The sequence below is a fragment of the Parambassis ranga genome, chromosome 14 (genome assembly GCF_900634625.1).
Source record: "Parambassis ranga chromosome 14, fParRan2.1, whole genome shotgun sequence".
Taxonomy (NCBI): domain Eukaryota; kingdom Metazoa; phylum Chordata; class Actinopteri; family Ambassidae; genus Parambassis; species Parambassis ranga.
This window is the reverse complement of record NC_041034.1, coordinates 12408228-12435264: the sequence shown is the minus strand read 5'-3', so window position 1 is coordinate 12435264 and position 27037 is coordinate 12408228. Positions and strand designations below refer to the sequence as shown.

Sequence of the window (27037 nt, the reverse complement as noted above, 5' to 3'; positions counted from 1 at the left end):
CAGAGCTCTCTGCCAAGTATCAGCCCTGGCTTACGATGGGATTAGGGTAGAAGATGGAGTTTCACCAGTCAATTACATCTACAGGAACATTCCCACTGCCCTAAAATTATCTTTCCTGTCATGTTTGTTTCTATTCCCTCATGTCCTCACTGTTCCCAGTGTCACAAACAGTGCCTGCGGTCACACTAAACCTGCTGAAAAGAGTCCAATTTTTGCCAGGGAGCGCAGGGGACAAGTACTAAAAACATATGGAAACAGACACACATACATATAAGTTCTAGTCATGATTCTGTACAATAGAATTGTTTTAGTCATCTTTTGAGGCTGCCAGCTAACAAACAATCTGAGCAGTTGTGCTATGATTCACTACACCAATAAAATCCCAGATCTTAACCTCATGTAAGTTGAAGTGCATTTTGCTTGGGTTAATAGGTCTTTCACTTTCATGAAAGCACATCTTTTTCCTCTTAGCAGCCAGTGACTCATTGTTTTACAAATAAATTAGATTAAATATGACTACAGTCAAACAGTACACTTGCATGAAAACAGGTAATCAGTGTGGGCTTATCATGTTATTATGGTGCTTTGTGGAATTAGGCTACCAATAGAAGATAAGGCCTGACAATATACACTCTACACACAAATACAACACTTTATTTACTTTTCTAGTTCAAACCATATTAGTAAAGAACAATATTGTTTTTTTGCACATGTTGGCAGTATAGCCTGTTACAGGACCTCTTCATCCTTCCCATCTGGAAGGCAGAGAGCAAAGACGCCCCAGTTACAGAACAGAGCAGACATCAGTGACACCACACTGTACATTGCATTGACCAAATCAGGAGGAGGTGGGGTTGTGCCACTGGTAGAAGCCCCAGAAGACAGGAATCAGCTGAGCCATCAGCTGATGTGGGATTATGTACTGGGATTTTGGGCTGACCTTGACTCAGTGGCCTGTCTGAACACTTTCCTCAATTGATCTGAGTAACTACTTTTTTTCCATCATAAAATGCTCCGCATATAGAATTATGTGGCACGCACAGAAACTTTAAAGTGAAATTCTATGGCACAGATGATTCTTCTATTCATAAAATAAATGACGCTTCACTCGGAATCCTGGATGAGGCCGCAGTGTTGCTTTTCTCAACTGTTCAAGATGTGTCGCATCCACCTCCTACTTGCTTTGTTTTTCAAAACATCTGGTCTGTGTACATGTAAGTGTCACACATTGTGCACAGATTACAACAACACTGCTAAATTCTTCTTTTTGCTTTTGCTTTTTGTGTTGCTGTAATAATGACTCCATGTGAAGTTCTAATCATGCTGGTTTAATCTGTGTCAGTGATTATGTACAGTCACTTCTCCAACATGCATGTGTTTTCCATGTAAAGCAGTTAAGAAGTCCTGGCATGCAATAAATGTCCAACGATGTCTGGTTCTAGCACTGCAATTGGGAGAATTTCCTGATTTACGCAACAATGTTTACAAAAAAAAAAACAACCTTGGCTCTGGGCACATAAAACAGCACACATAAAAATCTTTAGTTGCAGCCCTAAAGTAAAGAAAAATACTTACATCTGCTATATTTTCTCCACACCACCTCTAACAGATTTATGATGACCATACACAGTGTGATAAATGGCACTGCCAAAAATCATCAAAATTCATCCATTCTGTAATCCCAAATTCACTTTCCCACTTTCTATTAATAATAATGTGGTGGTTGTGATGAGTTGCCTGTAGAAGACCATGGAAAACCTTTTTACACCGAACAGTACGAAGGCATGAAGGCTGTCAGGGACTCCTCGTGCTTTGCGAATACATTATTCACTACACCGCTCAACACCAACACTTGTAGTATTTTACAAAAATAACTACAACTCCTACAGTTTTTAATCTCTGTGATCCTGTGTGAAGTGAGAGGCACTAACATTTACCACTTAAACATCCCACATCCCAATAAAATACACATGAAGACACACACACACACACACACAAAATATTCAGAGATAAAGCAGAAACTGACTCATGCTTCCTGCTGAAACAGGGCCAGCCAGAGACAGACTACATTGTTCAACACTAATGAAAACTTAAAGATCAGATGGAGATTTGTGGTTTGTGCAGAGCGGACTGTAAAATGTGTTCTTAGGCTTTCTATAGCTGGTCTCAGCATGAATATAACAAAGCTATGGATATTCTAAATACTTTTTCAATTCACTTACATCCCAGATCTATTACTGCTATATATGAATAAGAACCACTGTATCACACAATGCAATAATAAAACAATACTACAGGTCACTTCTCTACCTGAAAGCATCATTACAACACATAAGAATATTTTACTACAAATTAATTAACAGTAAAAGAACAAATGAGATAAACAGAAAACATTTAGTGCCATGCATAAACATCCAACGCTTCACATCCTTGTTTATTTTCCATAATGACTTCACTGATCACTCAATCTCTGCTTCTGCTGTTCACATTTTCTCTCCTCATTTAATACTTTTCCTCCATGAGCAACACACACAAACACAGATTTCACCCCCTCTCACCCACGGCTCTCACTGCCATAAAGCTGAATTACTTAGATCGTTCTTACTGCATTCCACCCCGGTGTAATTTTCTAGTTCTCAACGTGGATGACCTGTCTCATACCCATCGCATATACAGCATATAGCAATAACATGGAATCACTTATCGTGGGGGTTGCATACGCAGCAGGGTCTGTCACAGAGAGGTAAAAGGTACATTGTGACTTTAATCAATGGCTTCTCCTTTTGTATGAAAGGGCAGCATGTTGAGATTTCCATATATTTGTGGCGCAGCCGCAGCTCAGTGCCATTAGCCATAAGCAATATTAGTTTATTTTGTTGACTTCTGAATTGACAAGGCTTTTCAGTATCATTAAATCCGACACCAGCCACTAAAGAATGGGACTCAGTACAGCTAGAACCTGCAGAAAATGCCCCCCAACTCCAGCTGCCAGTTCCAGTTAATGAACACTTTTTGGTTAATTATTTACAGACTTGAGTTCACAAGGAGGAAGACCATTAAATTAGCAAAACGAAATGAGAAAAATGGTGTTCGACTCCCCAATAATTGTTTGTCCAATTGTCCAAAACTACTGCAACACACACACACTGATGGTTCTGAGTCTCTTCCACTTCAAAACCACAGAAGCCCACCAGCTTCCCAACAACAATCTAAAGCAATGAAGAGGAAGAAAGATACGTCTGCAGAGAGCAGAGGAAAAGAGGAGAGAGGTGGATGAGGAGGATAATTGGGTGACAAAGTTCAGGCCGGTGCTTTCCCCGCATTTAGTCTTGAGTTCACTCCAGCATAATTTACCTTCATCACACTGTGGCTGCACTGCACAGACTGCCCCATCTCCACCTTTCATATGCACACCTGCCTCTGTGTTCATATGGTGATTTTTTTTTTTGGAAAAGAAACACTCCACCCCCACCCCACAGGCATAGTAATCACTGTTTATCGCCGCTCTATCATTAAGGTTTATGAGACAGGATGCGTGAGCGTGAGTGTTTCTATGAGATGGTGAGTGCTTCTATTATGTGCTTGCACGGCCTTGCCTTTCGCTGAAGTAGATACAGTCTTAAGCCCTGTTAGAGGAAGCTGGCTTTTCCCCTACATTCTTTCAGCAGTGGCGGCGGCCACCCACCGCCGGAAAAATGCCCCCGAGTGCTAGAAAAATGTAGGAACAATGAAAGCTCGTCATCTGGCTGTATTTAACACCCAAAACAAACAATTGTACAGTAATTACAGGACAATTGTCCACATTAGGAGACACCAGAGAAGTCTAAACTGATACTGACGCCGGTAATATGACTAAAGCTGGGCTTTAGCTTGTAGTTAATAATCAAACCATGTCTGAAAAACACCAGGCGCGAGGTATAAAGGAGGAAGTATTAGGTTTTCTGGGAGGGAGACAACAGAAGGTGTCATATATGCTTTTCTTTTGAAATGTAAAACCTGACCCTGTTCTTTTGACAAAGGGGAAACTATACAGGAAAATACTTTATCCTCATTTTCTATACAGCTGTCTTCAGCTTTTAAACAGCTGACCTCAAATTTGAGAGCAGGATCCATTTGATGTGAATCCCTTCTTCATCTTCTTTTTTATAACAATCAGTATTCTTGACTTGTGTGTTAATTTTTTTCCTGCCTGCCCTTTTCCATCCCTATTTTCCACTTTCCCCAGCACTAGAGTGTGATAGGAAAATTACAGGCCCATGAACATTTGCCCTGCTACAGCTACAATTAGACCTCATTTTAATTAAAGAAACAGAGAGCCAATTACCCTCATACACCTAGAGAAATGGAGACAGAGGGGAAGGGTAGGGAGAATGAAAAAGAGCAAAGTAAGAATAGGATATGATGTCACATGATTTGAGATTTACAGATGACATGTATAAACACTAGATGGGCTTATTGGGCTTCCAACTCATGTGATGGTCACTTAAAGATAAAATCAGACATCAATAATATTTTTGCATCAATACAATAGGAGTAATTAATATACTGCTAAGTTGGAAAGCTTGTATTGAATAGTTTGTGTCGAAGCTTTGTGAAGTCATTTCATGATATGAGTCTTACTGTCCTCCAGCTATATCTGAGGCCCCCATGTATGAGATGTGATATGGCTACAGCAGCACAGGTAATTTCACAAAAAGCCAATGCAGTGGAATGAGACATGCTGTGGGGCTGTAGGTAATTTGATACCTCCATGTTTCACATTTTAAAGTAAAGCAACGTTTCAATAATGCAATATTTTTGCTTTCTTGTGGAGTTTTAGGGTTGAGTTATAATCAGAACAGGCTTTTGTTGTTAGCGTGTCTTTTTGTGTCCAGTGTAAAAAGGTTGCTACAGAGAGGGGGAAGGTAGAAAGATAAATCATTGTTTAAAACAGGGATCATTACCAGACAGGTTCTCCAGTAAGACACTGATAGGGTTGTATTTGTGTTGGCCGCATGAAAAAAGACACACATTGTTGAGTAACAAATAAATAAAGTGAGACACAGGAGTACAATACCCCCGGCTTCTCTCTCGCCTTCACTCAGCTGGCCAATCACTGTGTGAAGTAGGTGTTAGTGAAGGATCAGTTTTGAAAAATCACAGACAATGAGTGACACATACCGCTAGCTGTTAGACATTAAAGGAGGAGGGATTCTGAAGTTATCGGCCTAGCAGTTCAGACAGACCATTAATCCAGCTTTAGATGAAAACACTGATACTGCTGTCAAAGTGACTGTCCTCCAGGTATTACTGACCACGTTATAACTTGACATGGTTTATCTTTAAAATGCTAATTGTGAACACTCAGGCTCTCTACCAAGCTCTAAAATTCACAAGAGAAAAGTGACTTTCCTTCTCCGCTGTTCAGTGTCCTGTCAGAAATGTGTATGTTATTGTGTATGCGTGTGTGTGCAGACCATGTTTGTGTGTCTTTGACAGAGTTGTGTCTACTGAGATTAGACATCAGCTTCCTGTCCCCTTTCCATCTCCTGGCCTGGTGGGGGCCGGGGGCCAGCTGCCAACACACACACACACACACACACACACGTCATTCACATGCACAGCAGCATTGCTCCTCCTCTGCTGTATAACAGAATCCTCCTGAGGCACGTGTAGATGAGATTGGCAAATGTAAGTGTATGTGTCATGGAGCAGAGAGATGGAAGGAGTAAGGCTGTGATGACAAAAAGGTGTTAATGTTTGACACATTTTTTTCCTCTTGCCTGTAGGGGTGCATATCAATAAGTGTTGTGGTCAATGTCTGTCCCAGGACAGGATGTGACCTAGTTAGGGAGGAAGCTTCACCCTGGATAGAGACCAAGATGCTACCGGCAAAGGATCAACAGCACTGTGAATCAAACTGCCTGACCTAAAGCACTGAGGGATTAAGGCCAGGGTCCACGATACCTGACCCCTGATTGTTTTTGCCCAGGGATTCAGTCGACAGAGTCACTGCGTTAATCATTTCCAGGTGAAGTTGTGCCCCCCCCCCCCTCAGAATTCACCCTAGAGAGCTTGTATTAAAAATCACATGAGTTCTCCTCCTAAGCTAATAACACATTCAGTACAACACTGGAACTGCTTGGATTTCTAGTTGTTATTCAGGTGAATGTATGTTATGATCCCCTGGCAAATCACCTTGTTAATCTTTAAATTCTTGTTAAATGTGAATCCACCTGTGTATCATAGCAGAAGCAGGCATTTTAAAAAAAAGAAGACCAAACAAATGTTAATTAATAAAACTGCAGAAGCAGCCAAAGGTGTGCCTACAATTCCCTTTTAACCAACTGTGTTAAAGTGGTGGCAAAAAAAAACAAAAACAAAAAACATTAGTATTATTCAAACCACGCTAGTTCAAAGTGAATATTTACTTCTAATCATGCTGGTATAAAAAGTTTTGGCCCTCACACAAAATGTGAGGTTGAGGTTAAGAGGATATGAGACATCAATGTTGTTCTGTGCCTTTGTCATACCGCTGCCAACGAGTAATGAGTTTTGACCAAGCGGCAACCTTCGGGGCTCAAAGTGGAAGCCCATGCGGAAGTGTCAAAACTTGTAATTCACGCCGCAACAGCTGGGGGTTGGCTCCAAAAGCGAGTAATTTCCCATAGACTCCCATGTTAAAATGGCCGACTTCACAGCAGAAAAAAACATGTTTACAGCCTGGTACAAAAAACCACTCTGGTCTCAGATGATAGGTTCTCTGCTAGTGTCAATTGTAGGGAGGGTGAATTTTTTTACAACTCACTCGTTTCAATGGTATTCGGACTTAAAATTACGCCTAATTATGGGCGTTGCCGCTTGAGTGACAGACAGTTGACGTATCACAGCGTGAGTTTCCTGCTTCCACGATCGCCCGCCCCCCTAAACCCCGCTCGTGCTCCCCCTCTTTGTCCATATGCGGAGTTTTAGTTGACGTGACGCTGCCAACATGGCGGCGGTCATCAAGTCCCGGAACCTCCCACCGAGCCTCAAAACGGCTCTTCAGAAACAAACGGGTGACGTCACGGAGGCTCTGTCCATAGTTTTTACTGTCAATGGTTTTGACCCATGGTGTCAGCTGCTGAACAGCACTTGTGCATCTTGGACACAAACGCAAACAAAATTCTAACCATTGTGAGGTGTTTCTAAGACGCTGAACAAAAGAGGAAACAGTACAGTCTAACACACACACATTATAATGTATTAAAAAAAGAATTGAAAGTATCTGTGCCCATTTCTCTCTGGTTAAAATCACTGAGAATTCAGTTTGACGAGGACACATTGGAAAACGTCATAAAAACACGTAACTCCCTGCTCTCCTTCTTTTGCACTATAACTGGTTAATTTGATATACTGCGTATTTCAGCTTCTTCAGAATATTGATCTGCTACTTGGAGTAGTCACCTCTCACTACTTCCAATTATGGGCACCACTTTCTCCAGCCCTCTTCAAAAATAACCCAACTCTCTGTAAAAAAAACCCAAAAAACTGAAAGGCTTCTTGAGAACATTGTTGCAGGCTACACCAGCTCCCTTGTGGTTTCCTGATACAGAATCCTATATGAGGCTGAGGGAGAATGAATTACAAAGGAAAACTTAAAAAGACCTTTTTTTTAATCAAATCATTATATTTTGGAGGGTGCGCCACGCTTTTCTCCACTCTCTGTATTTCCACAAGCCATGCTGCCTTCAAATAAAGAATACTATTTGAGCTAAAAAGATACAGTGCTTGGGATTACACACGAAATTAAAAAGATCTTCAGCTTTATCATTTCCACTGCAACCTGGAGACAAATCCCATTATAAAACTGCACAACTGCACAAATACAGGTCATTTTCAATTATTTGCTTTTTTAAGTCACTTAAAAAAGTCTTGTCTTTAGAAAGGTACATTTTTGCTTTGTCAAATCACTAATTACTGTGTTGCTCTTTTTTATAGTTGACTAAGAGTTTTGCACAAAAATCCCTCATGCATACTGTATTGTGCATGTACAAGTCGCAAATAAAACCCTTTTGAATCTTCTTCACGTTAAATCGCTAACCTCATACAGCCTCGAACTCAAATAGACCTTAACTAAAGGAACTGTGAGAACATAAACACTTTGACTTATCAGCTCTGTCATAAAAAATAGTATGTAATGTTTATGGAAAGAGGAGGTAAAAGCCTCCAGAATTTACACCAAGTGGGCATGTCAACAATATTTACATAATGGACCTGGACTAAAACCCAAAGAAAACAAACTGCCAAGTTCAAAGAAGAAAGGTCATCTCCACAAAAATTCCAAAGAAGACGTCTAACTGCAGAGACGATGGACATCTCGTCAAAATCATCAAACTGAAGGACTGAAGAGACACACTGAGTGGATAGCTATCTCCTCAGTAGGTGGCCTCACCCAAACAATGGTGTATGTTGTTTTAGAAGTATGGATCAACCCATTCTGTCCTTTATGAGTGTGTGCTGGTGAAAGCTTTAGCTTCAGTAGCAACATATTTTAAACTTAACTCTTTAATCTTAACATTTTACTGTACTGCTGACTTCTACTTAAAATGCTACTGTAGACACTAGGAGAAAAAAATTCTTCAAATCATACATTGATTTGTGCAGCCAGACATGGTTTGATTTATCTTTACTTAGTGTTTCTGTTGGAACCTTTCTGAATTAAAGAAACATTAAATCATACTGTAATCTTTTCAGAACTTATGAATGTCTATTACTTGTTTCCAAAGACCTTGATGCCACAAGACTGGAAGCTAAGTGCCTTGGTATACAGATGTTTAGTGCATTTAGCACACTGCAGTTCTTTGGAAAGACAATTTCTGTGATGACCGTCTTCACAGGTAAGATTCTGGTAAAAGGTTTCACCTCGTTGGATTGCTGTGAGAGACTACAGTCTATACCACTTGTAGAGTTGAAAAGAGTTTTAAGTAAACAAAAGGTCATCCACCGAAGCACAGGGTTCACATCATTATCATCAAATGATTGTCTGTTCATAGATTTATCAACTGGGTGGTGGGCTTAGTCAACATCACTACAAGTGTTCCAAATCCTGATCAGAGCTGGCACCACATCTCACTGTTTGACTACAAACATACAAATGTCAGACATTTCAAGCTTGCTATGTAACAAATCATTAACCATCTATTGTCTTGGAAGGATTTCACACACACAAAGACTGAAGCCTGTGGTCCTCATATAGACCCTTTCATCCATGCCACTAAGATCCAGGTTTTAGAGTTTTATACAGACATTTTCAACATTTCACTGCCCCTCCAGCTGGGAGTGTTCACACATCCTCACACTGTGGCCACACCTGCTCAGTACCAACCAGCAAGCCTCAAGTGAAGCTATCGTCTTTACAGAAGGCTCGAAGGCAGCTGGTATTCTGCAAAGCCTGAGAGCAGACAGAAGTGCTTGTTTTAAAACACCTTGTCCCTCCGTGAAGAGGATATTCACCATCTTGTCTTTTCCTGTGAAGGAGGCCGAGGTCTGGGTCAGTCACAGACTGGCACCCCTGCAGTGTGGACACTTTGGAGTCACACAGGGCTGAAATCTGGGATGATCTTCCTAACCAGCAGGAAACTCTGCTACCCCTGTGTTGTGAGCTCACAATAATTAGACCAGATAGTTTGCTGGTTAGATAAAAGAAGATGAATTATTATTAGTGTGTTTTGTGTCATTTATTCATCACTACATCTCTTCATTGACTTGGAATGACAAGGTTGCAGCCTAAAAAGTATAGAATGAATGAATGAATAAACGTTTATAAAATCACATACAAGTGACCTATATTATTTCAAAAATGGCTTGATGAAAAACCCACATAACTCCATCTACTGCTGAGATACATCTAAGAAACTCCGTGAGTCCTAAAAATGTCTACTGCTGCCCTAAAAACTGTTTTTATCAAAGCCTTTACTAAAGCAGAATCTACAATTCAATTGGGGTGTGAAAAAAATTGCAAGAAAACACACACACACACACAGCTTTCAGTGACTAATCTGCTGTGGGAGGTGGACAGCTTGAAGCTACCAGTGCAGACTCCAGCTAAATAAACCATCGAAGGATTGACACATCTAAGTAAAGATACAAGAGTGACTTTTTATTTTATTTTATTTTGATGCATCACACTTTTCCAACCAACCACAGGCACACCGAAAGCCCATTCTTTCTATCAGACGTTGCATTGCTACTACAAGAGTGCAACTGTGTGTTCGTGTGGCGTGGCAGTGACCGATATATCTGGAATAGAGGAAAACTCATTGTCGGATGTGAAGCCACTTACTCGAGTACAAAGAGCATCATTTTGCTTCCTCTGCCTGCCATATTATGTTTCCAGCAGGGGGGTGGATTCAGTAGTTTACAAACTGTTTGAATTTCCAAACCACACTTTTGTCCAATCTGATTAAAAAGGATGGGCTTAAATAATACAATGACTCCTCAATATTTAGATAGGGTTAATGAGCTGTTACACATTACACCAATGTTATAAGATTTTCTGTGCTGCATCCCTGAAAAATAGGATGTTTAATGCTTCTGTAACTGAACTGACCCGCTCCATTTTGGAGCATGACTCCCTCTTAAAGCTCTTAGCTGTGTGAGAGCTGTAGGAGGGCAGCTAGTGCACAGGAATGTCTCTGTTATGCCGTATATAGCAGAGCCCAGTTGGTTCAGAGCGGTATATATGAAAGCAGGCCCTGGGAGACATTCTCAAGATGTATGCATGCATGAAGGTAGAGGCGAATATGCACGTGTTCTCCGGGTTGATGTCGAACCAAGTGAATTGCATCTCAACTTAAAACAAGCATATCAAACACCAGATGTAGGTCAATCTATGACGCAGGGAAGAAAAAAAAAATAAAAAAATATCCCAGACTCGAATCGAATCAAGTGTACTGCTGGTGCGCGGTTCAAGCAGAGAAATATTTTACATCAAGGTTGCTTTTTTTAATCAATTCTTGCAAATCCAGCCTCCGACATCTCAGCAGCATCGTGCTGCTTCCTTCTATTTTAGAATGTAGAGACAAAAACATCACAAGGCATAGCACAACAATGGCATGAAGAAATGTTTCACAAAGGATTTTCTTTTTTTATCAACACAATGCTCCGTGTGCCTCATAAAACAGATTGTGATTAGTGTGCAAGATAAATGAGAAAGATGGACCTGAGATAAATAGCTTCTTCTCTGTTGTTGTCTTCTAATTAAGGGCCTTTTTAATCTCTTTATTATAATCACATATTCAGCCCACTGCATATAACTCCCATATCTGGCCCCAGGTGCATCTGATTAAAAAATGCAAATGGCCAGTATACATATTTTTCACTGCACAGACGTGAACATACTCGCACCCTCCTTGCCCTCTCTGCACTTGCTCTTTCTATTTCGTTGACTCATGCTGGTCTCCCTATCTCTCCTTCACTCACTTCAAAGAGAACCCCCCCATCCCTCTAAAAGTGCCATTCTCCTTGGTGCTTATGGCTGATAGGCTGTGGCCTCATTCCCTCTCTGCTGCAGCCTGTCCCCATTGTGTCCCACTCTGAGAGAGTAGCATGTGGGTGGAGGACAGACTGGCTCTCCAATGTGAGTGCCTGACATGGATGTATGGGCTGGGGGTGTATTCTCTCGACGAGCTAAACTATCATCCACCTGCAACTCCCAGCTGCCATATGCATCCTTCTCTCAGAGAGAGTGAAAAACAGGAGAAACGGAGAGACATGGGCTGAGAGTACTTGTGGCACTCGGATGCCTGTTTAACTCTTGAGGAAGCTAATCATCGGATTGAGGTAGTGAGGATGATGGGCTACAGGCTTTCGGAGAGGGGGGAGGTTGCTTTAAATGCAAATCCCTTTCTTATAAAAATCGGTTCCATTTAAAAGGATTTCTGGGAAACGATCCACATTTCCACGGCAGGGGAGACAGTCAGCAAGAGAAAACAGCATAGCACCAGTCAAACATCAAGGAGACAGAGGACGTGGAAAGAGTAGCAAAAGAAAAGGGTACATGTCTGTGAAAGAAGGGATTGAGGCTCAAGTAAGGCCTTTTAGATAAAAACATCCTTTCTGCATTTGAGACACTTAGTGAGGTTTAGTTTAGACTGAGCAGCATTGTGCTATTCATCATGCCACGCAGGAGTCATGAGATGAAGGAATAAACAGAAGACAGATGTTCTAACAGAAATGCGAGAACACCCTGCTTTTTTTCCTAGGGTGTAGACCTCAGTCTCACCTTCCTCGTAAAGCCAGTCTGCTATCAGTCCATAATATAAATATAGTCTAAAATGTTTAGTTTAGTCCCATATTAAGGAGTTACTGTCAGGAGTCTATTTATGCTCACACCCCCATGCAATATCCAGCTGCAAAGTCTTGGCAAGGCACCAGTTGTTGTCTATTAGCTATCACATGCTAGTAGTGTTAGCCCAAAGCAGACACTGTGCCACTTGTTTTTGTATTTAATCCTACACAAACAGATCCTGCAACTCTTCTGGAACTGGCCCCTAGAGTTCTTGTGACATATCATATATATCATGTCATATAAAATTTGCTTTAACCAGAAACAAGCAGCCCTGAAGTTTAAAATTTTAAAAGGAGGTCCATGAGCTTTTTTTGGTTCGTAACACATGGACATCATCCAACTACTAGCCTGTATGCACAATCTTGGGTTACTTTACAGACTCTCAGCCAGTAGTGTGTTTTGTATGCAAACCTTTAAGGAGCCTGTTTATGTAGTTTTTAGTCAGTCAAGTTCTGATTATCTGGATATAGCTTAATGGAACAAATCAGGTGCCAAACAAAAAAGATGTTAATGTCATCTATTTTGTACCATATTGCCGCGGTTTTGAGGGAGAAAGAGATAGAGAGATAGTGAAATAGAACAAACCACTGCGGGTGTATAAACTCTGTAGGGGACAAGATGACACTTCACTCCTCTTTCCATCACCAGAAGCTAAAAAAAGTACCACCGATGTTTTTCAACTGAACAACAAGACAGGCCTTGGCTACACAAATCTCACTGGCAGCTGCACTCTCTAGTTGTGTACCATGTGAAAAGATGTAAATAGAAGGAAGGAGCAGCTGCAGTAACGTTCCATATTGTATAATGATATACGCCCCGTTGCCATTGTCAAGAAAGATGGATTCACAATTATAAACACTGAGAACTAAATACAAATCTCACAAGAACAAAAATAAATGTTTTGCATCTGTGGTGCCACTTCATCATAGCAACTTATGTACAACAAGAACCTTCTGTGAATTTCATATCAAGCAAAGTTTGACTATTACAAAAAAAAAGCATCAGCATTCTTGGCGAACTGCACATGACGGACAAAAGAAAAATGGCAGCCAATCAGGATGACTGTACTATTCCATAAACAAATACATAAAACAAACATAACGCCGTGTTTCCACCACACTTTTCGCATTTCCATTTTAAGTAATCACGGCCTAATTGGAGAACTGAGGTAGTGCATAAGTGGTAATTATCAGTTAAAATCTGCTCTTAATGAATTACATTAAGAATAGCAGTCCACACACCCGTTACACCTTAAATGCTCACACGCCTGCAAACACCCTAAAAAGATGCCTTAAAGCATTAGATAGATTGCATATCACCGCTGAGATATCGTTAAATCTCTGGACCTGAACAGGTGGATAAGACTGCAGTGCTTTTGTCGCTGGCTGCATCTTGCCATTGTAACAGACAAAATGTATGTGCAAAGAATAAAGAGGGGCTGGGAGGCAAACAAAATGGGCACTTTATAGGTTGAGAGACTGTGTGTGGGAGGATAAGGAGTCATTATAGCTTACAATTATGAAGTCAAATGTTTTAAAATTGTAGTAGGCCTACATTAGTGGGAATTATTAATATTGGATAAAAAGCCTAGGCCTATTTGGTTACACTTTTCTGTACATGATGCATTTTTTATATCCAAGGCGAGGCAGAGGACGAGTGGTTGGGTTCTTGTGTGTGCATCCTTGTTTCAGATTTTCACCCAAAGCGTGTTATTAATTTCCAGCCAAAGTAATTATCTGATCAAGAGGTCTGTGTTTTAATCTTTATAGAGACAGAAGGAAGAGAGATTCACGCACTGCACAAGCAAGTGGTGTGTGTAAGTGAGTCATTTATCCTTTAGTTGGAAAAGGAGGAGAGATTTGGCAGCTGTGAGCTTCATCTGCCCTCCCATCAGTTCATTACAGAATTCCCTACTAGGTGGAGAACAAGGGGGAGAATGATCCAGAGTGGGCTGGCAGAGGAGCGGGCCATTACCCAAGACACGGAAAACCAGACATCTTGTTCACACTTGGCAAGACACAGATGTTCTGGAGTTGGTCGGCAAGGCGCTACAACCCCTCAGCTCCCATCTACATGCCTGTTATCCCCGTTGAGTCTGCGCTGCACCTGTTTGGAACCGGCAACTTGTAAACATCAGAAAGAGGTGAATCAGGGCCAAGTCGACAGAGACGATGAGTTTCTGTGGGTGTTGTTCAATAATTCTGCCACCGAAGGAAAAAAAAAAAACCTGCAGCACTTAGACCTAAGGTTAAGTATCAGCTTCGTCCCAGAGAAGAAAAATTCAGAGTTGAGTCAGAGGTCAGGTCTCAGCTGCGACTCCTGCAGCCACAGCTGGAGAAGAAGATCCTCTAATGGCCTGATTCCTAGCTCCCAGAAAAACCTAAATTAAGTGTCTGGGAAAATCCCAAACTTCTCTCCAAAAAAAAAAAGTAAACAAAGCCTTTCCCACAAGAATTCAGGCTCTCGGTAGCAGCGGCAATTTAACATCTTCTTTTGAAGGGTGTGTGTGCACAGGCTGCAATCCAACCTTAAAAACACTCTTGACAAAAGCATGTGTGATGTCACATACACTGTGTGTTTGCACTCTCTGTAAGGAGAAAGGTTTGAGGCCTCAAACCAGACACAGCTGACAGATTTGTGTTCCTGCCACACAATATGTGAAATCATGCATGTTCACAGCGTTCCTGTTTGCAACAACTTTTGATTGGTATGGACATACTTGAGGATAAGTTTCATTGTTTAAGTGCCTATTGTTTTCAGGTTGACTTTATTTTTTTTTAACTTGAAAACGCCTCAACATTAAGGCATGTTAGGAACCAGCTGTTATGTCAACATGTTACTTTGTGCTAACGTATGTACCATATATGTCCATTCTTCTTCATTTAGTGATGCTGAGGGAAAATGATACCCACAGCCCCTTTCAAACGCGTCATATGCAACTTCATCAATCATTTAAAGTGACAGCTTTGTGTCATACAGGCATAGCTCACTTTTATGTTCCTCATGGCTTCATGCAGACGTACCTACGACATTGATGGAGAGAGCAGACGATATTTGCCAGACACACAGGATTGGAAAACACTCTGAGCTTCTTGTATCTTGATCCATATTATTACTATAATTATTAATATTACTATAATGCTCTGTCTTGCCTCTCCGTGAACCCCTGTCCTTATATTCCCTTTACTTATTGATACAAAGAATCTCCATATTTGGGAAGAATCCTGCACAGGTTTGTGCAAGTGTGCTGATGCCCAGACTGCTTTTGTGGGGGTAATCTCGTGTGTTAATGCGACAGCACGCCACTCAGACTTATGCCGTGTTGAACCCGATAACTAAATGTTCACCTGGTCTGACCTATACAGGCTTTACACTGAAATTAGAACGTAAATGTGTTTTTTTAATGCAACCACAAGTAAACTCTTGTCTCTTGTTTCAATTTCCAGAGGAGACACACGTCTTTATGTCATGTTTAATGTCACACACTACCTACACTTCAGTAAACAACCAATGTTAGTAAACTCACAGTGGCAGTTACTTTTTTCCTTTGAGCCAATCAATGAAGAGTCTTACTTAAATGCAGATGGGTGAAACTGAAGGCTAAGATGGCAAAAGAGTCCCTGAATGTACAGACAGAGGAAGAGGCTGAAATGAGCATACATGTTCAAATCTGGGTCCAGTAATAAATGCTCATTGTAACCTTTCCGACTGAAGACAAAAGCCAGATGTTAGTGGGTCTTTGGGGATTAGCGTCAAGTGACACAACTTTTGCTCTAATAAAGTCAACATGTTCAGATGCCATCAGGTTAGCAGAGAGGAGTCGGAAGGAGGTTTTAAAACATGCAAACTGTGCAGCAATGAAGCAACATGGCTGTGAGCATCGCTATAAACGGTACCAACCTGAAAAAACAGCAGTGGCGAATAAAGATTAGTCTTCACAGGTGAACAACAGCATGCAGCCTACACAGCAGTGAGGTACTTTTAAAAAGCCTGCAGTTCAACAGCGCTTAAAGAACCCCAGTTATGATCCTTTGATCCTCAGTAAACACAGGCCTATTATTTTCAAAGACCACCTTTTATCAAAAAAGGTTTTGCTGAGAAATGTTTCAGCAGCCTTCTTAAACTCACATCAAGTTTTTTTGCCTCACTCCACAGCACAGACACTTTCATATTATTGTCACAAAAACACTGAGATGTGTCAGAAGATTAAAAATAAATAAACTCATAACCTCGTGGTCTGTCAGTGTGGCTCACTCAGACTCACTCTCCCCACCCTTGCATTAAGCATATTATCCAGACGCTGCCCCTGTTGTTATGCTGATGATTCGGAGCTGTGTTTGCTTGTAAATTCAGACCATCATTTTCTTTAACGTTTAATTTCTCCCTCTAGGCTTCACAAAGCTAATACAGGACAATGTGCCTGTTAATGTCAAGTCTGCTGGATTTCAATTCTGATCCAGATTACACATGTGATATTTTTGGTTGATGCAAAAGTTAAAGAGCTTCTCCTGTAGCTCTCTGCATTTACACACTGCAAACCACAGCAGGCCTGTATTAGCCTTCCTCTGAATGTTTTAGTATTGATTTTAGGGTAAGCTGGTTAATGGTCCCCCAGGAAACAGCAGGGGGACCTTTTGATGACTTGAAAGTGAAAACTAATAGTAAGCTGGTTTTAGAGATGGCCTTTCTAAGGACTCAAGGTGGTGTAAAGACAATATTTTGGCTCCACTGTGGAAATAAAACCACTGCCAAATAAAGGAGGGAAAACACTCCTGTTTTTTAAAAGAAAAGAATCCAGACTCACCTTCCTCTGCAGTACTTCTCAGAGCCCAGTCCAGGAAGATGCAGCCCAGCAGGATGAAGCTCCTACATATCAGCTCCATAGTGTTGTTGCTACTAGATGGTAAAAAATGGACCGAGTTGAATGAAAAACCAAGCGCAAGCACTGGCAGCTCTGCTGTGCACTCCCTGACCGCAAACCAGTCCGCATTTAAAGTGGACTCCGGTTCAGAAAAGCCTCAGAACGCTGCAGCTGGAAAACACACTCGACTGGGAATACACATGTAAACTGCAGCTACACACTCACTACAAACTTGTCCAACTTTGTGTCTCAGAAAGCAAGTGCTGGCAGCTCCTCTCCCACTTCTGTCAGCACATCGGGTCCATACTGAAAACTTGTATGCTCGGCTTTAATAAGCTCTTTGTGCTTTAGGAGATTTCTCCCAAAAATTTCTCCCCCTCTGCTCGCTGACCGAGCGGGTTGAATCCGCAACCAGGGCACCTCACTGCACAGCTGCCAGCAGCGGGGACGCTCCTCATTATCTCTCCTTCTTGCACATCTTCGTGTTCGGAGAACAATCCCACAAAGTGTGCTTTCCTTGTTATTCCTTAAAGCACCCAAAGACTTTTTTTGTGCTGCGGGTGGGAAAAAATCCACGAAAGGTGGCGGAGATACTGCGCGACAGGTCCAAGACTGGCCTGGTTTAACAGAGAGAATGTGACTGAAAAGGTTCACTTTGTTGTCCGGGTAAGTCAGCAGAGTGGAGGCACGGCGGTCATTAAAAGTTGTGCGCTATAGTAGCTCGTAGGACTGACTACAGCAGGCTGCTCACCAGAGGACTTCATCTCCGCATCAAACCCGGAGTCGAATGGCAGCAGCAAGCTCCGCCCACTCCCGTTTCCATAACAGCAGAGTCAAGAGCACGTGATGAGATCCAGAGTTTCCGGTCTACGCCTTCAAAATAAAACATACACTACTCAGACATTTTGAAGATGGTTGAGAATTAAAGAAAATCATCAAAAAGCTCCTACAGGGACCCCCCAGACCTCTCTGGTTTTAACCTCCTCCTTCTGCTCCTCCTAAGGGACCTACACCCACTTCCTGGCCAGCTGGAAGACATAATCCCTCCCATAAGCCTGTGTCAGGCCTCAGGGCCTCCACACAGCTGGCCAGGTAGCATCCATCTGGTGCCTGAAACACCTCTCCTCTCAGTGTAAGTGGGCAATTGATATGTAGAGGTATATATACTAATTTAACAAATAAATTGATTGAATAATTAAATTTCTTTCTTTCTTTCTTTCTTTCTTTCTTTGGCTGTTGTTGTCTTCCCTTTTCAGTGTCAAAGTAGCAAAGTATTATAAAAACAATTATACATGTAACTCATTGAAACTGTAATAATATTTTGCTTATAGTGTAAGTATAGACAACAGGCAAGGAAAAATATATTCTTGATGTTTTGATGCACTTTTAAGTCATCATGCACCGCAGTGGGAAATGCTTACCCTGTTTGTGCATTTCACAGTTCACAAATTGTGAAAGCATTGTGAAACTGGGTTCTTGTATGAATCATTGAAACGCACCCAAAGCTTTTATTGTGGCAACGCATTCTCGCAATTTCCGGTGTAACTTCAATTGTTTTTTAAGCTTCTTGACTCTAAAATAGCAATTAAGTCTGTCCTATGGCAAGAACCCGCATGCTGTTTCAATAAAGCGTCCTATAGATAAAACCTGCAGGTTTAGGCGGTGGTATACTGTCACCCCACAGACCTGAGTTAATATTCCTGACGGTGGTCCAGTGGTGGTCCTTATGCTGACAAAAATAACAGGACTTACCATTTAAGGCAACTCAGAGCCACAGAGCAGCAGCTCTGACACCTCGCTGGCCTACAAGGACACTGGGGATTTGGACATGTGCAATAAGGTGGACTCCAATTAGGGTTCAAAAAGCTGAAGTCTGCAAAATGCTGATAGACCAGCTTAGTGCTTCACCTGATTCATGATGCAACCCTCCTGCAATATTGCCTTTGGCTGATAAAACCATGTGTTTTCTTCTAAGCCTGGTGGAAAGAGGGGAAAAGATTTTGCATAATTAGCATTGCTAGCTTTAGTTGTGCAGTTGTGCCCTATTTGAAGCTTGTGTGTAGTGTGACATCTTGTCTCTCACATGTACGTATTTTTCTGTAGCTGAACAGAGTTTGTTTTAATAAGAGCCATAACATCACCAATTCATTACATCGGTGTTGCACTACAGCCTCTTTTTCTTATTTAATTAATGGTTGTTTTTCCTCAAGGGGGACTGAATGGAATCACTTTTTGAAGAAAATCTCAGAAAGATGGCGGAATAAACAAGTGGAAATGCAAATTTTAAGTCTAAATGACAAAAATGTAAATAAGACATTAGCAATTCAAGCTCGCTAACAAGGCCAGTCCAATGTTTGATTTGGGCAAGGCTAAAGCAGCAGCGTTTGCTTGTTCTCCTGGGGTCAACGTGTCTTGTTACTTTTCAGAAATGAGTCAGATTCTCTTCCATCCGTCGACGTCACCAGAGGCCGACAGAAGCTCATAAACTCAGAAAAAGTACGATTGCTTTTAGTATTGTTAGAATACCATTAACATACTTAATTACACTGCAAATATAGTGTGACCACAAATTATAATGAATAAAGTCAACAAGACAAGTGTGCTTAACTTATCCTGCCTCAGTAACAGTGCCTGTTGCAGTCTTCTGTCCTTTATACTCCCATCTGTTCCTTTATCATATGTCAGTGTGTTATATAAGTGGATAGAAAGTCAAAACAGCATGCATAAGGATGATGCCTGGGGGTATTCAGCTCAACCAAAGCTGTCACATTTACTGTATGCAGTATAAGAAATTCTTCTTCATAAGCTTTAATCACACTCTCACTTCCAGCACTTGGAAGCTGCAGTGGGAGCTTCAAGCGGGAAATAATTGTGAAACAAACGAGACTGAGAAATGTCCTCGGGAGGTTCTGTGTTTCTTTTTCCACACTAAAGCTACAATTTATAGAACCTCTTGAGTGTAGGACTGAAGAGCTCTGGGATTAGAGTGACCTATACCAATGGGATAAAACAAGGCTATTTGTCAGCTGTTTGTGCACATGTAGTTTATTTTTTGTGTGCAGCCACTGTGTTATCAGACCAGGTGCTTGTCCGCCGGTTAAACAGAAGATTTCCTATCGCCCAAAGTCCTTTTCACAGCAGCACCTATATTCATAACTGTGCATTATGTATATTATTTTTAGTACGCTTTAAAAATTCACACTCTGGCATATTCTTCAGTGCCATCATGCTAATTCTGGGATCATATGTCATCATTGCTACTCCTGAGTGATAGTGTGCATTACGGCCCAGGTGACATTATAAGCTCTCACGGGGTTAAGCTCTGTATTTGCAGATGCAGCTTAGAAAGTGACAGCAGTGCAGTATATTAAAATCGCCGTCATTCATTTAAATGTTATATATTTAATAATAAAAATAAAGTAGCACATCTTTGAAGGCAGCTTTTCATGTTTTAATGAGGCTCATGGGCACCAAAGCTTGTCATTTACATTGAATGGTTTTGTTGTGGTCATTTAGGTCAGAAATGTGGTGTTTTATGAGTCAGAAAAAAAGCTGTTATTGTCTTTGTCTGTGTTCACAGCAGCAACCCAATGGCAAAATCCTGCACCGCACCCTGCCGAGCCTGCAGTCTGAGAATGAATCATCTGATCTTCATGCTCTCTGTCTGATACATGGATAAAGTGACAGTGTCGAGATTTGCTGTCACAAAGCAAGGAAGAAACAATACAGATGATATGAACAGTGGCACAGACGGGTTTCAGGTGAGAAGGAGATACAGCAGGATGAAATGAATAATAAAGGTGAACTGTGTTTGATCCTCTTCTTCAGGCAGTCGCTGTCTTTGTAATTAAGGTAACAAATAATGCTGACAGTCTTCCGTTTGTAGCCATATGTGCTCTGACTAAAATGTCTTGTTGAAGTATGACTAACGGTTATTATTGAAGTTTCTTTTGAAACTCTAAGATATGCCTGCTGTGTGTGATCATTTGGATGTGAGAGGATTACTTTAACCAAAGAATTTAATCTGTGCAGAAGAATGACAGCTCATGCAATGGAAAAATAGAAAGGAATTTTCTGCACGACAAAGGCAGAGGAGAGACAGGAGGAAGTTAAGGTCTGTGAGACACCAGCAGACAGTTATACACCTGTGACCTGTGTTTTTGCTTGTAGTATATCCTTTCACCCCCAAAATGTCATCAGCACAGATCAAGAAACGGACTCATGGAATGTTCAGTGGTTGCATGTGTTTCTATTCTGTGATATGAGGGACAAACATTCTCTTTTGCTTCTGAATGCACTAATTTTAGAGGCCTGGTACATTTTAATGGCATGACTCTGGTTTGCAGTTGCTGTAGTTTGGCTTGAAGGGCACAACATACTGAAATCAGGACAAGGATTACCTGAGGAAATAAGTCAGGCGGTGTAGCTTCAGGAACAGGAGTAGTTGTGTGATAGCTTGTAGTGTATTGAAATGCTTCACTGGTTTCCCAGCACAGGAGTGAAGAAGTTCAGAGAGTTGTGAAGCTACTTTGAAATAATTCTCAGTTGAGTCTTTTTTCCACATTTCACAGGACACACACACACACACACACACACACACACACACACACACGTCAGCTGTTCTTTCATCCAAATCCAGCCCTGTCACCGCAGCTCTGGACCTCACCAGCAGGCAACAAAAGGAAGCATTACTACTGTGTCAGCTTATTGTAGAGAAAGACTGCGAATAAATTGCTGCTGAAACAGATCTGACTGCAGCGCATAATGACTTATACTTTGATACTTCCCTGTGCTGTAAGATCCAACAATTAACTTCACTCCTCCAGCTTCCTCATTCTAAATATTTGGAGTGAAATACTAATTACTGGCAGGATTTTAATTATTCCATTTGGTAGCATTCATTTCTAATTTTCCCTCAGTTTTTAAATGACTATCCTCCCTGGCAGCAAGACAGGATGCATGCGATGGAGTGTTTGTACGTCTGATAAATACACAGCTTCAACATTCGAAAACATGAATCACTTTAATGATGAAAGCGAGAGTTTACTTAGTGAGTCAGATAGGAGGAAATTTCAAATTCTAATATAGTGAACCATATTACTTTGGCAAATTTTTTCCAGTAATCCATCTGTCTGGCATCTGCCTTGCTCTAGAGTCCAACTGTGCATTCTTCCACCAGCTTAGATTAGACATGATGACTGAGAGGAAGATAAGAGTGTGGATGGGAGTAACCTGAAGGCTCTAAGTTATGTGTTTATGCAACTAGATGGATGTTCTCTATTTTTCTGCCTGTGGCTGTCAGTCATACAATTAGGCTGTGGTCAAACAGATGGTGTCCTTCATGTATACAGGATGTAACACACTAACACAGTAAATGGTGGGGAAATGGAAAAATATCAATCGGTTAAAACCATCTCTGCCAAGGATTGGAAAATAATATTAATTATTCCACACTGAGCTTGATCAGGCCCTTGTGTAAAATATTCATTTAAAACAAAATGTACTCATGTTTCCCTTAAATCAGCTGAGATAATTGATAGAATTTGGGATTTGCACAAGCACAAACAAACAGCGGGTTGTTTGGCTGCGCAGCATGGATTTGTAATGAATGGCTCACTGGCAGGTCAGTGAGGTTTAATGAGCTTGTTGGGGATTTTTTGTGTCAAAAAATACTCAAGGAGCAATATGTCTGTATAAAAAAAGCAAATTTAGAAATAGAAAGAAGCTCTGGTTAGAAATAAAACATGGCGTTCCTATATTTGTTAAGCAGGCTCAGCTCTTTCTTAATACATGATGAAAACCATAACCAAACACCACCAGAAAACAAGACAAAATTAGATCCAGCAATGAAACAGGAAGAAAAAGACACAAAGATTACTGTATGTTTTGGTGGATTAACCTCTTGTTGTGCCTGTAAAACTGATACACAGCAATGTAGGATTATGACAGCTATATAAACTCTATGTTCAAACACACACAAACACAAGCACTGTATAGCGTAAGACGACGACAGTATCCTCATGATCCGTGTGCTTTTCTAAAAGAGAAAATGGTTCCCCTGATGAGGGGGAGGAGGTGGAGAAGCAACCAGCAAATAAGAGCCAGAGCCCGCCTGTGCAAATGCAGCTGAGGGAAGCTTGTGTAAGCAGCTGAGGGTGGAGAGTGACTGCCCTCCTCTGGTCAATTTATTGCAATCTTCACCTGTGGAGCTGTCAAAACATTAACACACAGGGAGACATTTTAAAAAAAAGCCTGCTGAGACCATTTTCAGAAAGCATTTTTAAATTATTTTTTATTATTTTATAGCTAATTTACAACAAGCGCTTCACTGAACTGGAACATTTTATTTTGCTTGATATTGTCATTGTTAAATATATTTTTCTGCATCAGTTGACTCTGTTGTAACTCTGTAATCAGTCTTTTCTGTAAAAATTCATATACTTTATAAGGAATATCACACTATGATACGGATGGCTGAGAGAGATATTAAGAAATACATTGAACCCTCAAATAAAGAAATTGAAAACATATTCAATTCATGGATGTGTGTCATCGTTTCTGTGGTTCTCATTAATGTGTAAATGTAAATGCATGTGTTGACGTGCTGATATATTTGAGTGTCTGTGCATGTGTGTGTGTGTGTGTGTGTGTTGCCCACCCGGAGTGTGCAGATGTTGTGTCTGTGTTTGAGCAGTGAAACTGGGCTGTGTCTCTGATGGATTCTGTACTTGCATCAATTCAGCAGTGTGAACGGCTAAATCTAAAGCCACATGGCACTTCCAACATCTCTTTTATATTTACATCATTTCTGGCCCAACAACTCTCTCTCTCTCTCTCTCTCTCTACTAATGTGGAAAAAATACAAAAATATACAGACATGAGATGTGACACTTTGAAATAAATAGTAAAAAATACAAAATAAATCAGAAATCCTTCACAAACCCTCAGCTGTTTCGTCTTAAGCTGAGGGAACCAGGTGAGCAAAACAATAAAACAATAAATATGAATGGTCACTTCCATCAATACGTCCACCTTCACTCTTGTAATTCAGAACAAATCATAAATAAATACAAACACATGCTCTTAAAATCTTGAGTGTGTTCAATCACCATCTTTGTCCTGCGGAAACCTTTAGCATATAATGCCATCAGTGCAAACTTTATAAATACTGTTTTAATCTTAGACACATAAAACCATCTTCATTGCATAACATCATAGCAGTATTGCACTACATCTTCAATGTGCGTGTCCCACTCACTCACTCAGGCATACACACACACACTTACACATTCACTACTCATTTATGTATTATACATTATAACCACCAGCAGATGTTATAAAGGATATTCTCATATAGTATTATATTTTATATGAAACACACATTCCTGCCACTCGCACACACACACAAGCAGCAGCAGACACACAAATGCACACGCACAATTTAACACACACACACAGCTGCATTGAGTTTCATTTTGTTTCCAACATGTACGAGAACAAATACGTCAGTTCAAAGCTCTAGTGTGAGGTCGGCTTTACAGCGACTTGAGCGGTTCGGTTATTTCTGTGTTTCCTTTTTGCTGCAATTTACAACAATAAAATGGGAATGTGAGTAAATTCAACAACCAATATGCAATATTAACCAAAGGAATCAATGGAATATTGTTTGGAAATGTTGATTTTTACAGACGTAATCCCGTTAGAAATTGTCATAAAAAAGATATATATATATATTTATATTTATATTTATATATATGTATAGGCCATTTATTTATTAAACATGACTTAGCTTTAATTTGTGTGGACACAAGAGGGAGAAAGAAGCAGAGAAAAAGTGGAAGAGAGAGAATAAAAGAAGACCTAGTCCTCCCACACAGAGGAGTTCCCACACAGAGACACACACGCGCTTACACACACACATACACACACACACACAGACATATAAACACACACACACCATGGCTTTTTCACTGCGGCCACTGGAGACAGTGTGTGTATGTCTGCGCGCTGAGGGGATCTTTTTGGAAGAGTGACCGGTGAGTTGGTTTGCGGTGCGATGAAGCTAAGAGCTCTGCTGTTTGTGCCTAGAAAGATAACATTCAACCTGGATTCTGACTAGCAGGTCAGAACAGCCTGTCTCCCTGTAGAGGAGTGTGCTAGGTTACAGCTGAGGTCACGAAACTCTACATGTATGTATGTGTGTCACTGGATGGCTGTGTGAGAGTGTATGTGTGTTTGTGTTTGGGTGCGTGAGTGTGTGTGTGTGTGTGCAGTAAGAGAGCAGAGGCTAAACTGTATGTCAGAGCATCTACTGCGCTCAGGACCTTCCTCTCATGACCATATCACATGACCATGTGGCTCTTCTTTTCTTCCTTCTTCACGAGACATGCTAAAAAAAACTCCCCCACAATAAGGAGGTGGAGATGGAGAACATACCTTACTTACTCGCCTTTCTTTTTCTTTTTTTTTTCTTTTTTTTGTCTGATTTTTCCTTTTTGTCTCCTTTTTGCATTGTCTTTGAAGATGCATGCACAAATTCAGCATATGAGTTTTTTATCATTACAATTATTTGAACTGCCTTTAAATAATGCCTCCCAAATATTCAACATGGGCGATCAGACAAATTTCCGTCTTGGTCATTGAGCTGTATTTTGAGTTCACTCCTAGAACCAAGAAAAGATTTACAAAAAAGGGGGACTCTGGTCAAGAGGGACTCTTGCAGCAGGATCTGGATCCCCCTGTTCTTAGTCTTCCCCCATTCCTGTCCTGTATTGAGGCAGAGCTGACAGGAGGAGGAGGACAGAAAGCCAGGAGGTGATATAAAAAGAGTGGGGCCAGTGTCTTTTTGGACACCTCCATCTCAGACATTGGAGGTGGTCAGGGGGGGGGGGGGGGGGGGGGGGGCGTGAAAACTCGAGATGAGTGGGGAGGCGGTCTTATTAACTCTGAGTCCATTCTTGCAGGGTCACCCTCTACTGTCCAGATTTATCATGACCGTGATGACATGGACTGCAGTTCACACCTGTCATCAAAATGCACCTGAAATCTGTCTCATGTATCTGTAGCTAAACAGAGAAGACACAAATGAGCTATTTAGCATCAGTAAATCAGCGTGTTTTGAAACTTTGCACACGCAGTTTTGGGTGCAGTCACAGCTGTATTTGGAGCTATACAAGCTGCATTTTAATGATAAGTGTGAACAAGGCCTCAAATATTCAATCCTCCTTCATTAAAGTGGAATACTGATTAAGTATTTTCTCTCAGTCTGTTTCAGTTTAATTACACATCACTGTGTTCACATCTGCCTCAGAGCCTCTTTTTTTTGGTATCGCTCTTTGCCTCGCAGTGTCACTTCCTGTGTCTGTCTCTGTGTTTGTCTTAGTATGCATTTGTCTCACTGTGTCATTCTCAGTGATTGCCTAAGCACTGGCTTTGCTGGAGGACAGACAGGCAGGCGAGGCTGACTTGGCTGTGAGGGGTGAGGGGTGTTGTAAGTTGGTTGGTGGTTGTGAGGAGGAGGAGGAGGAGGAGGAGGCAGAGGGGATGGTTGAGCGGGTGCAGCATCACAGCCTCTCCCGAGTGGGGATCCAGATGTAAGGCCCTGATTGCTCCTCAATCACTGTCTTTACTTTGTGATAAACCTCTTCAAAGCTGTCCCCTTCCACGACAGCTGCAGCAGGACACAGCATGCACAAGGGAAGAAAATGAGGGGGGGAAAAAATCACAGACAGCCGCAAATAAAGAGACAGGAAAGACGGTGGGAGGCAGAAAAATAGAAACATTGGGGGGGAAATAAAGAAAGACACAGGAGAAAGATGGATATTTTTTTAGATGTTTTAGATGAAATAATCAATTATGAATAAAAT

The 27037-nt window shown here is 41.1% G+C and overlaps 2 protein-coding genes across 4 annotated transcripts in view; both read right to left on the bottom strand.

Annotated features, from left to right (window-relative positions):
• ephb4a (eph receptor B4a) overlaps window positions 1-17945 on the bottom strand; it is a 33599-nt gene extending 15654 nt beyond the window's left edge. For both annotated transcript variants that reach the window (XM_028420955.1, XM_028420956.1), the window contains exon 1: window positions 17115-17945. In XM_028420955.1, the coding sequence (XP_028276756.1) occupies window positions 17115-17193 (79 nt within the window). In that variant the 5' untranslated portion in view covers window positions 17194-17945. The remainder of the gene's footprint in view (window positions 1-17114) is intronic.
• Window positions 17946-23634: 5689 nt separating this feature from the next.
• The window catches only part of dlg4a (discs, large homolog 4a (Drosophila)), a 53844-nt gene continuing 50441 nt past the window's right edge, over window positions 23635-27037 (bottom strand). For both annotated transcript variants that reach the window (XM_028420871.1, XM_028420870.1), the window contains exon 22: window positions 23635-26841. In XM_028420871.1, coding sequence (XP_028276672.1) covers window positions 26735-26841 — 107 coding nt within the window. In that variant the 3' untranslated portion in view covers window positions 23635-26734. The remainder of the gene's footprint in view (window positions 26842-27037) is intronic.